Source organism: Acomys minous (assembly GCF_964271855.1).
Source record: "Acomys minous genome assembly, chromosome: 14".
Classification (NCBI taxonomy): Eukaryota; Metazoa; Chordata; class Mammalia; order Rodentia; family Muridae; genus Acomys; species Acomys minous.
The window spans coordinates 44,532,932-44,545,035 of record NC_140496.1 but is presented as its reverse complement, the minus strand read 5'-3'; the positions used below and the strand labels follow the sequence as shown (position 1 = coordinate 44,545,035).

The following is a 12,104-nucleotide window of genomic DNA, read 5'->3' as shown; positions in this document are numbered from 1 at the left end:
TTCATCCTTCTTTAAGGTCCTCATTTAATGGTGTGGATTAGACAGGGCACTAACAGGAGACGTGGCGTTAGCTATAAGACTGACAGCTGCTGTTTGCTGGATGCTTTCTCCGAAGAGGCCACTGTTCTGTACACTTTAGACAAGTGAGCTTTAGCCTATTTAGGGGATGTTTTAACTTGATGGTAGATGCGCCACAGAAATGCCTTTATCGCTTTTTCTTTTATGGTTTTCGCAAGCCTAGAGATCAAATCTAGGGCCCCCACACATGCTAAGCAAGCACTCTGTCGTTGAGAGATCCCTGGGTACGTAATTACGTATTCAATACACATTTGTTTCTTTGTCATCTAGAGATAGGACCTCACTAAGTTGCCCAGAAAGAGTTTATAATCCCTCGGAAGTGCAGGCATGTCCCCCTGAAGCAGCCTCCAGAGCAACTGGGATTACTGGCCTACACCATCAGGCCCAGTTTCTGTGGAATTGTTTCCAAATATTCTCCATTGAACTTTATAAATTTTGCAGTTTGCTTTCCTGTGCTGGGACAAACACCAAAATCAGAAGCAACTCAGGGAGCAAAAGGGTTTTATTTCATCTTACAGATTTCAGCCCATCACGATGAAAAGTCAGGACACGACCTCAAGGCATGAACCACGAGGTGGGAAATATAGAGGGGTCATGGAGCTTACTAACTCGCACCCCCAGTGCCTTACCCAGTCTGCTCACTTATGCAGCCCTGGGCCACCTGCCCATGGACAGCATCACCCCAAGTAGGCTGGCCCCTTCTGCATCAACCTTCAATCAAGAAAACGCCCACAAGCGTAGCCACGGGGCAACCTGATGAAGCCATTTTTTTCAACTGATGTTCTGTCTTCCCAGATGACCCTAATGTCAAAATATCTATGCATGTGTGATTGTGCTTTTTGTAAAAGTATTCTTAGAGACATTGTTATATTAATATAACAGATCATGATGAATGTTATAAAGATATTTATGACTTTGTATTTTTAATCCATTATAAGAAACTTTTCTACTCCATTATATTCCAATCCATTGTAAGAAAAACTAAATATATAGTGAAAACGCAAAGTATCTCCTTTCTTTCTCATGAAACAAACAAAAACCTTGTTTAATCCTATATATATTGCTTTAAGCTCAATTAGGAAATTCTGAACAAATTCATCCCTTAAGAAGAAAAATAGTAGGTAAATATGTGATAGCCACATTTTCTTTCTTTTTCTTTTAGCTAATTTCATTTTTAAAATATTTTTATTGTCTTACATTCTACTATAACAGGGCCTCAGACCTTAGCACACCTGACTCCATGGCGGAAGTACCCTTCAGGTTGTAAACTCAGCATGGAGACAGCACCTCCTGCCAAAACTAAAACAAAGACCTGATCCATCAAAGTCCATAGTTGTGGGAAAGTCTCTAAATGTACTATCCTTGCTTTTTGGCTTCTATAGTTCTGCTCTGGCCAACTGTTCTTGTTAAGTGAAGTACGTCAACCCAGGACATTTTTTTTTTTTTTTACTTAAAAGCTCACCCTGAGAAAGGCTCAGGGCTACAGTGGGATCCAAAATAACCAGTGTAGTCACTGGCCAGATAATAAAGACTTTCTATTGCCTTAAACCTACTCTGAGCCATCTTCTCTGGTGGATGCCCCAAAACAGTATCGTGTTCCCTTTCAGATGCTCATACTAATTGTGGTTTGAGTATAGGCCAGATACAATATGAAGGCACTCTCTTAAATGACCGTAACTATATTTCAGTCTAGACCTGGTCTGCTTGGTTGTTTATTGATATACATGAATGCCTTTAGGGGACACAGTCTCTCAGCAGGCAGGGAATGTAAGCCATATATGGACCTCACTAAGTGGTTAGGGACTTAGATTTTAAGGAATTTGTGTTAATTGCAGTGTGTATACTCATGGGGAAAAAAAAGCCCACAGTCCATTCAGAAGACTGCTGGGAAATATGGCCTCTATTATGGAGACTGAATAACCAATTGCTTGATTAGCTATTTGGAAGTAGGGCAGGGGCTCTTGCGTATGAGAGAAAAAAACAAAAGGACCCAAAACTTGAGAACATGAATGGTAATGGTGTCACTTACTACATGATGCAGACTGCTATAAGGATAGTTTATATACTCTTTATAAGTGAAGATGTCACAAGAGCCATGAATGGGCAAAAGCATGTGGGAAGTTTGAACCTACTAGAGTTCCCTGAGGTTGCCAGCATAAAGTCTACCTGCCTTATGTCTAAAGTAAAATTGATGTGTTCAGTTGTGCCATCGACGACGACGACGACGACGACAACAACAACAACAACAACAACAACAACAACAATAATAATAATAATAATAATGAAGCTGCCCATCTTTTTTTTACCATTCCAATGCTTTCCCTAGGGGAACTGATTGGATGACCTCCCAGCCTTGCTGGGTGTCATAGTTAAGGCTTCTATAACTGTGAAGAGACATCATGACCACGGCAACTCTTATAAAAATCTTTCATTGGGGTTGGCTTACAGTTCAGAGGTTTAGTCTATTATCACCATGGTGGGAAGCATGGCAGCGTGCAGGCAGACATGGTGGTGGAGGAGCCAAGAGTTCTACATCTTGGTCCACAGGTAGCAGAAAGGGACTGTGTTCCAAAGCCTGCCCCCACAGTGACACAATTCCTCCAACAAGGCCACACCTCCTCCAACAAGGCCACACCTCCTCCAACAAGGCCACACCTCCTCCAACAAGGCCACACCTCCTCCAACAAGGCCACACCTCCTCCAAAAAGGCCACACCTCCTCCAACAAGGCCACACCTCCTCCAACAAGGCCACAACTCCTAATGGTCCCACTCCCTATGGGCATATGAGGCCAGTTACATTCAAACTACCACACTGGGATATATTTCTCATAGTTTCTTTCAGTCCATGTACCCAGTGAAACAGGAAAGCTTCTCCAGAGAGAGGAAATCTGTTCTTGTATCAATGGGGTCAGTGGATGCTTTCCTCTGCCACAAATTCCAAGTAAGCTCTGAAGATCCATTTTGATTTCAGAGTGAGTCAGGCCTGAGTAATAACAGTGATGGATGGAAGGAAATTGCCCTTACTGTCTGTCATCCAAACATCAGCAACAGGAACAGAATAAAGATACAGTTGCTATGAGTGACCTGATGGAGAGAGCAAATGTTAACTTTAGAAAGAGTTAGAAACACCATCAATTCCTAGGATTGCAATTGCTCCATGCTTCACAGAAACTGACCCTGCATCGGAGGTGTTGGGGGGAGGGGAACCTTCATAGCATGTGTGAGGTCTTGGGTTCAACCCAATAATTACAGAGAGATACAAACAAACTAACTGAAGCAAGAAGAAACTGGTTTTGGCAGGTGATTGGGGAGCTTGGTATCTCGCTTACTCTGTGAAAGCTTGTAAAGGCTTTGGGGAAATAATAACCAAATGTAATTCCCCCCCCCCCAGCCCTCCTCCTCCCCTTCCTCCCCCACTCCCTGTGGCCTTATCATGCAGTGACCAAATCAGGTGACAAAAATTTATCAAGGCTATTGACATGAGACCAACTGTGGGCGAGTGCAGCTCGGTAAAAGTTTAGGGATTAGTACCGACTGCAAAGTGTACCTAAGGAGTGATTAGTCTAGCTGCCATCTTGACCTACATAGCAAATCAGGCATAGAGCTGGGATTAAAACTCTGACACCCACGTTTCCAGTGGAAGACTCTCTCTCCCTTGATTGTATTCCATATCTCTTTATCAGTTCTGGGATGAGAATTCACGGTAAAAGAAAAACTATTTCGGAGAAACACGTCCTGAGCAGCCAAATAAATAGAAGGGGCAGAGAGAGGGCCTGGATTCTTTCCCCACTGGCAATTCTGACAATGAGTCTGAAGAAGCAACTTCAACAGCTGTCATGCCTGGTCAGTGTGTAAAACGTTGAGTGTCTTGACTCATGCACATGCCCCCATCCCCCATCCTAGCTTTCTAGTGTAAGAGGACAAGCTGGTCCTAAAAAGAACACAGGAGAAACAGGCAGTTTTTAAGCATACACAATGAAAAGTAGTGACTTAGAACACAATAATAATGATAATAATAATAATAATAATAATAATAATAATGAAATAATGAATAATGAAAGTACAACCATGTGAAAAATTTTATAGAAAAGGGAAAATGTTGCATAATAGCAAAGACATTCCTGTTGGTTTTGGCTTAAGCCCCAAATGAATTGTCCTCAGTTTACTTTCTGTACCCAGTCTCTCAAAACATATCTGTGACATGAAGTCATTTGGGAAGTTTCTGGTTAATGATAAGAGGGAAGAAGCCCAAATGAAATGTCCACAGTTTGGTAAGGACTGTAACAGAAAGAAGTCATTTGATAAGTTAGAGCAGTAAAAAAAAAATAAATTAAAAAAAATTTTTTAGCAGGTCTACTGTTCTGAAATTTGAGAAGTCAGTAAAAGATCAAAGGAGGAAGCCATGCATAGCTTTAGTTTCATGCACGCTCCAAAAGAACCTTTCTGGCGTTCCCCCATTTGTATACAGTGTGCTTGCATCCGAAGTCAAAGGAGTTGCCGGACTCTGGCAGTTTTATACTCTTGTCTGTGGAGCATGTGGTGTCAGAGCAGCAAAGCTGCCCACCCTTGGTGGAAAGAAACCCGGACCATGAAAGAGAAAATGAGACCCAAGAGAATTAGCCAGAGGCAAAGAAAGTGAAGGTACAAATCTCAGAGTCAAATTAAGAAACAAGATGGCAAACATCAGAGCTAAGAGGCTACGGGAGTAACTGCACTGTCTTAAAGCGGCAGCCTGGAGCCAGATTTCCAGCGGGAAAGCCTTGCTCAGGGACAAACCAGCTGTATGATGTCAGGGAAGCTAATCCAGTTTTTAGTCCCTGCTACCACCTCTTGTGTGTAATGGGGTGACAAGAGCTTCCTTAACAGTAAGCAAGAAAGTTTATATACATGCTTAGAGCAACAGGCCCCTGTCTACCCTGCAGTCCTCAGAGACCTCCCTGTGTTATTCTGATACGTAGGTTTTTAGATCTGACAAAGAGGCATTCGTCATTCATTTGATTTATTACATCTGATGGTAAGTCTTTCTTGGACAGGATCATATCAAATTTGTCTGAGCATCCAGAAGAGCCTAGCTCCTGACAGACAGAGGTGACCGTCTCCCAAGGGGACAACTTAGGGTGGTCTGATTTCCAAAGTTTTTGCTTTATGGCTAAGAACAATGGTATTGTGCGTTATTGTACTTGGTATTTTGAATCCCAGGTCCCCTCAGGCTAGGAGCCACAACATGAGCTCCCGGAAGTGAGATCACAGTGAGCTACAGCTTAGGGTCAGCGCTGAAGTGTGCATATTCGGTAGTGTACTGCGGAAAGCTCAGTTAGGCCAGGTGTAGCAAATGACTTTCCATCTTAACAGGCTTATAGGGCAACAAGCTCATTATAAGTAGGTCATCTGTACACATTGTAAGCAAATTGGCATTTTGTAGTTTGGGAGTGTTTTTTTTTTTAAAGGTCTCCTTCACCCCAACCCCCACTTCTTCCCCTGACCCCTCCCATATGTCCCCCTCACACTTCTGTGTGTCTAAGGCACACTGTCCTTTAGAAGTTTTCAAGTAGTAGAAAGTGTTTTCCCCTCTTGTTTTAATAGGAAATATGTGTTTCAGTACAGTTAAAGTTGCCTGCATGATGCCTGAGGTTCTAATAGGGATTTGTCTGTTGCCAAAAATTTCGTCTCTCGTCCCCCAAGCACTGAATCTACCCTCCGTGTAAATATGGAGGACTGACCAAAGGGGACTATCTCTAGGGCAGGACACAACAAATGGCACTGGCACGGTGGACTCATCCGAAGGTAGCTGGCTTTAAAATAGTCATGACAGCCTTGATGCTTAAGTTCCTCTTGTGATCTTGCTCATCTTCCTGACATCTGTGTTTCTTTTCCAGCTGCATCAAATGCATCAGAGAGCAGTAACTGATCCGGCTCCAAAGCACATTGGGTCAATCGCCCTCGGTATGTACCGCCGCTTTCCCAGCACACTCCTAGCGAGTCCCCGCGGTTATTTCTATAGCCCCTTAAGTGCTCTCCTTGCTTTTACACTCCTTCCAGCACCGCCAGACTGGACCTTTCATGCCCTCATGTAACACCACACTTTCCTGTCCAGAAATCTTCCAGGAATTCTCCCAGATCAAACTGTGAGGCCACACTCCCCGCCCCCCATCGCTCTGATCCCACCCTTTCACTGTCTACCTCTCCCATCCCTCCCTACCCTTGGAGAGTTCGCTGTCCTTTCTGAGCACAGCAGACACCATGCTGTCTGTGCTAATGTCCCTGCGTCTCCTTCTTTCTGTTACCAACAACTGGTCCCCAAAGGCCATTCAAATCCTTTGCTCTTTGGGCACTATAGTTAGACACGGTCTTGTTGGAGCCGTTGACGCTGAACAATTAAAACAGCACCTTGTGCAAAGTCAATCGCCCTTTTCTGATCTACTGATCCTTTTCCCTTTGTAACAGGTGTTGTTTAACGCGACACAACCTAGAACTTTAGAATTGTTTCCTCCCATTCCGCCACGTATGCAAGAATCTTGCTTTGCTCCAGACCAGTCGTCTGCTCCAAGTCTGGAAAGCTGTACAATAACAGATGAACATACTGCGATTTGGGAGGAGGATGCAAGAAGGGTTTCTCTCCTCTTCCAAGGAGCCACCGGCTCAATGGTCCAAGTCATCCCCACTGGCGAAGTGAGGAGTCAAGTGTGGAGAACAATGGTTAGCACAAGGAGGGGAGCTTGTTAGTGCTTATCGAGATCATGAGCTGAATTCCGGGTGCCCTGAAAGCCTCCTGGTGGAAACCAAGAGTTTCTAGTTAATTATTTTCCCAGAGCCATATAAGAGCAAGTTGCAGACGAGGCCGTCTCATTACTACTAAATACCTCGGACATACTTTACAAAACTGCAACGTAAACCTCCAAACCAGGAAACCAATTTGTAAACACACTGCCCAGTCCACAGAGCTCATTCAAGTGTCTCCCAGTTTTCATCTACTCCAGGAGCCTAGCCGGAATCGTTTGCCGGATCTAGTCATGACAACGGAGTCTCTTCGAGTTGGAGCTGTTAGCTTGAGCGTGTTACACAGACCTTTCCTTTCATAGGCTCGACCCGGAGTGCATTTCATGTCTCCTGATGTGCACACTTGGGATGTGTACATTGTGTCAAAATGCTGCGGTGGCTTCTCGGTTTGCATCTCGTCAGGATGCGCAGCACGCTGCGATTCGTTCCATGGCTGATGAACACTCAGTCTGTTTTGAGTCTGTCAAGGTTCTCGTCAATAACCACCTGTCCCTTTGTGAACCAGTGTTTTTCAGAAGACACCTGGCTAACACCCAGCTTAGTATCAGTACCCACTCCAGCTTTGTTATCCACCCATGACTCCCACCCAAACATTGACCCCCCCCCATGAGCAGGCACGCACACCATTCAGAAGTACAGATCCTTCATCCTACGATCTTTACCTCATCACCTCTTTATATTAGCATGTTGGTTATTCATTCATTCAATCAATTACTATCTTCATTTTTTAATGCCCAGAATTGTCCTGGGTTTGGCTGAGAGCCCTTTCCAACCTGATTGTGTGTGCTTGTGACACCCTCCTAATCATGCTTTTGGAGCACATCCCTAGTTGAACTTTCAGCATTACTTTGGACTTCCTCAGACCCAGCTCCAGACTCAACCCCTGGTTCTTCATAAGGGAAGATGGCGTGCAGAAAGCAGGGCTTTGGGCCATGTGGTGAATCCTTCGCTTCCAGGCTCTGATCAGAAGGAACGATGAGTGTGCATTGCTGCCTTATCCACGCACTCACACGTGTAAAGACACAGACAATAGGGTTTAAAAGTGATTCCAAATTCACTTTAGCCTAATCCAAAACTTCAGGAGTCTTTAAAGCCTTCTCTATTTGCGAATTCTGCTACCCACTGTAAAAACAAACAAACAAACAACTTGACCCATATCTTACTGTTTCACTTATTTGCTGGATGGCCCTAATTTGGCAGTCTCTTGGTCTGAGCTGCCTTCCCGACCTGGCTACCTCCTCTGCCCTACCTTTTTCTGAGGGAAATTAAAAGAAAGAAAGTGCTAGTATATTCTTAATGACACGGCTTCAAGTCTTGTGGCTGGCGGAAAACGCCAGGAGGTAGAGAGATGCAGGGTGCATCGAGCTTTGTAAAGCACTCAGACACAATCTGCCGGGGGGGGGGGGGGGGGGGTTTGTAGCCAAGGGACTCTTTCCCCAGATCCCACGCGGCTCAGGAGCCAGCAGCCACTTCCACTGCCTCGGCGTGAGGCACTATATAGAAAGCATTGCTCTAATTACCTGTTTTCTACACAGAATAAGAGAGAAACACATACAAGCCCAACACATCAAACGCCATAGGCACACATTCCTCTACCTGGCTCTAGTGCCTGTTGCTGGTGTGTCTACAGCCGGAGTTCTCTGTGCTACCCCAGGAGCCATCAGCTGTCTATATGGCTGCCCAGAGAAAGAGAACGTGACCGTAGGTAGGCGTGATGCTGTACACATGTTAAGGTCCTGGGGGAAAGTGGACTTTTTTTTTTAAACGAATTGAGCAATTGGTCCTTTGAAAGAGAACCATGTGGGAAAGATTATATAAATGATTAAGAACTGTCATACAAATAAATAAGTAGAAAGTCTATATTCCCAGTATATGAAGATATGGAAACGAAAGAATTCTGCTATTAGACTCGAAGGAAACTTTCTTTGCTGCTTTGTTTTAATTTCTGGGTACAGCTGGAGAACACAACTTAACACAATAACCCAAACAGGCCTTGCCTGCTGACTCGGCGAATCCTCTATCGTAGGTCATGGGTACTAAAGTGAACACAGTGGCAAAATGTCTCATTCGGAGTTTTATAGGGTATGAGGGGAGGTCTGCTTCTCTAAGAAAACAAACGCCACATGTTGGCTTCCAGAGGAAAGGAAAGACGTCTCTCCTACCCACGTCACAGACTGGTCCCTAAACCAGGAAAGTGTGCATCACCAGGGACCCCACCCCTGACCTAATAAGTGTAAAACTTTCCTGCATGAGAGCCAATCAGTCTTGGTTTTAAAATGGGATTCTGACAGCCATTGTCCTAGATAGTCAGATCTGCCAGGGAATGGGGCCTCATGACCAACCAGCCCTGGGACGAATATCAGAGAACCCTCTGCACATCTTCCAGCAAGCGGAGAGGCTGTTGAAGAGAGGTACCTGCGCACTTTGCTGTATTTAAGACTCCCACAATTGTTCCCAATTCAAAGGCCCGAAGGTCTTCTTTTTTTTTTTTTTTTTTTTTTTTTTTTTTTTTTTTTTGCCTCAAACTAACCGAGGACTGAATTTGAGGCCCAGCAGAGGTCGCTGATGCTCAGGAGTCGAGTCAGAATGAGCGCGGCAAGGGGAGAGCCCAGGAGCTTTGACATCATACTAAGCTCCTCCTTGCACGCACACATTACACACTCACACATACACACACAAACATATACAGGCACACACACATACACCCCTCTCCTCACGCTCTCCCCCATCCCATCTGCCCCGTACCGCCTCCTCCCTAGACAAGTGAGTGTCCTGGGCGTAGCCACCAGGTCCGGCCAGAGGCTCAGCGCCCACCGCTCTAGGGAACCTATACGTAGCCGGAGCTGCCGCGGGACCGAAAGCCTCAGCACCCGAGACCTCGAGCAACCCGTCCCCACCCCGCCCGGCCGCAACAAGCAGAGCTGCCACCCTCTCCAAACCCCAGGACCCCAGCCACCTCTATGAGAAAAGGATACGCAGGGCAAAGGAGCTGGACGTTTGGCAGCCGGACTCCCCCGCAAGCGCGCGGCGCCCGCTCCGCGTCTGCTCCGCGATCACTCGGAAAGCCCGATGCCAGCGCCGCGCGTCGGCTGAAAGGGGACAGGGCCGGTTTCTCCCGCTCGCCCGGGATCCAGTCTCTGCAGCGGCTGCGCGTCCCAGCCGGGGCTCTGCCGTCCCGAGAGTGAGCTGCAGCGACAGAAGGACCAAAGCAGCGACCCGGGGTTGGCCCGGGCTAGGGAAGGAAGGACGGAGCGGAAGGAGGGCGCAGGGGCTGGGGAGGGGATCCCGGAGAAAAGAGATGGCAACGTCTCTCATCCAAGCGTGCCGCAGTCTGGCTCTCTCAACATGGCTGCTTTCCTTTTGTTTCGTGCATCTGCTCTGCCTGGACTTCACAGTGGCGGAGAAGGAGGAATGGTACACAGCCTTCGTGAACATCACCTATGCCGAGCCCGAGCCGGGGCCGGCGGTGGCAGGCGGCGGTGGCGGCGCCGAGCTGCACACGGAGAAGAGCGAGTGCGGGCGATATGGCGAGCACTCGCCCAAGCAGGACGCGCGCGGCGAGGTGGTTATGGCCAGTTCGGTCCACGACCGCCTGGCGTGCGACCCCAACACCAAGTTCGCCGCGCCGGCCCACGGCAAGCATTGGATAGCCCTCATCCCCAAGGGCAACTGCACCTACAGGGATAAGATCCGGAACGCGTTCCTGCAGAACGCCTCGGCCGTGGTCATCTTCAATGTGGGCTCCAACACCAACGAAACTATCACCATGCCCCACGCAGGTGAGCAACCCCAGGGGTGCCTGGAGGATGTGGGGGGAGGGGAGCCCGAGAACTGTCCAGAGAGATCTAGCACCGCCTCCTGGGTACCTTCGCCTGGAAAGTCTGTGCAGCACCAGAGACCTGTCTCTTATGTACTAACCTATTAAGTTTTGTTGTGCGTCGCTTGGGGACAAGAAGGAGGTTACCAGCAGGAGAGGCTTCAGTATGTTTGGGAATATCAGAGTTTGGTTCGAGAGAGGGTTCACAGTGGTGGAGTGACTTCTTCCAGGAGAATTTGGAAAGTGAGGTTGGGGAGACAAAGCTAAGATATTATTCTTGTTAGTGACCCGCCCCAGCACCTGCTTAGAACCGGAAAGATCTGATAATTCCCTGCTGTGTTTCCCTGTGTTCATCAGGTCTACTTAACCTGGTGCAGGTGTTTGTGTGTCAAGAGGCAGGTCAAGTTACCTGCCTGCAGCTGACCACCTGCAAACTGCTCTCACAACGTCAGCTTTCAGCCCGCCTTCTCAGGAGCTCCTTCCCGCTTATGCTGACCATAAATAATATTCAAGGTACCAGCTCTGCCGGGGCTAGTCATCTAGAGAAATTGACTGACAGGAGCAGGGCTGAATAACTGCCATGCCCAACAAGCCAAAAATAACCATAAAGTTAGAATTACTTTCTTTCCACTGTTGTGTTGCCCTTTGCCAGCCTGGTTTTGATATGCTGAGAACTGCGCTGAAGAAAGCTTTGTCGGTGATCCCAGGGGCCAGGACTAGGTAGAAATAACCACCATTGCCCCCAAATTCAACACCGTCCATAAGCAGTGCTTTGGAGAGAGGAGTAGCAAGGCTGTGTCGTTTCCATTTGCTAGCACAAGCCGCTGGTCTTAGGAAACTGCCAGCCTTGAGCTTAAGCTTCTACAGAGGTAACTGAGAAGTGGATCTTTTTTTCCCTCAGGGTTTTTTGAGACCCAGCTCCTGCAGGCGGTAGGGAGCAAGAAGTGAGAGAAATGACAGTAGTGTTTTTCTGAGCCCAGTACTCCAATCAAAACTATTATTGCAATTAAAGGCCAGATTTTTGATAAACAAACTGAGATGGACTATCCATTGGCCATGTGTGTATATGTGTTTTCTTTAGAGTCGGGTTGCCCTTTCAAGAGCTCCTATCGCCTATTAGTGAAATATACAATTAATTTGCCCTGAGTAATCAACACCAGCTGTTAAAGTCAAGGGCGTTTGTCAACTTTCTGGCAAACAGATGGAGAGGCAAAATGTCAGAGGCATGAAAAAACAACAACAGCAAGCCAGAAAACAACAACATTTTTCAAAAAGAGAGGGAGGCCCTTACCTTCCCAGATAAGTTCAGACCCTGCATGTCAGAGGCATTTGCAGTGTTTCCTGGAGCTCAACCACACTCGGGGAAGGGGAGGGGGACTGTGCCCTGAGCCCATAGTCAAAGGTCCAGTGCTTAAACTTGGTATCCAAGGA

General features: G+C 46.8%; 1 protein-coding gene and 1 long non-coding RNA gene across 3 annotated transcripts in view; one reads left to right on the top strand and one right to left on the bottom strand.

Annotated features, from left to right (window-relative positions):
• Positions 1 to 562: 562 nt before the first annotated feature.
• On the bottom strand, positions 563 to 9,969 carry LOC311583928. The gene is made up of 2 exons (XR_014774719.1): positions 9,832 to 9,969; positions 563 to 7,305 (listed from the first exon to the last, which is right to left on the bottom strand). It is a non-coding gene; the product is annotated as an uncharacterized lncRNA (long non-coding RNA).
• A 185-nt stretch (positions 9,970 to 10,154) lies between these two features.
• The window catches only part of RNF150 (ring finger protein 150), a gene marked incomplete at its 5' end in the record, with an annotated part of 225,643 nt that continues 223,693 nt past the window's right edge, over positions 10,155 to 12,104 (top strand). For both annotated transcript variants that reach the window (XM_084757912.1, XM_084757911.1), the window contains one exon: positions 10,155 to 10,635. In XM_084757912.1, coding sequence (XP_084614038.1) covers positions 10,155 to 10,635 — 481 coding nt within the window. The remainder of the gene's footprint in view (positions 10,636 to 12,104) is intronic.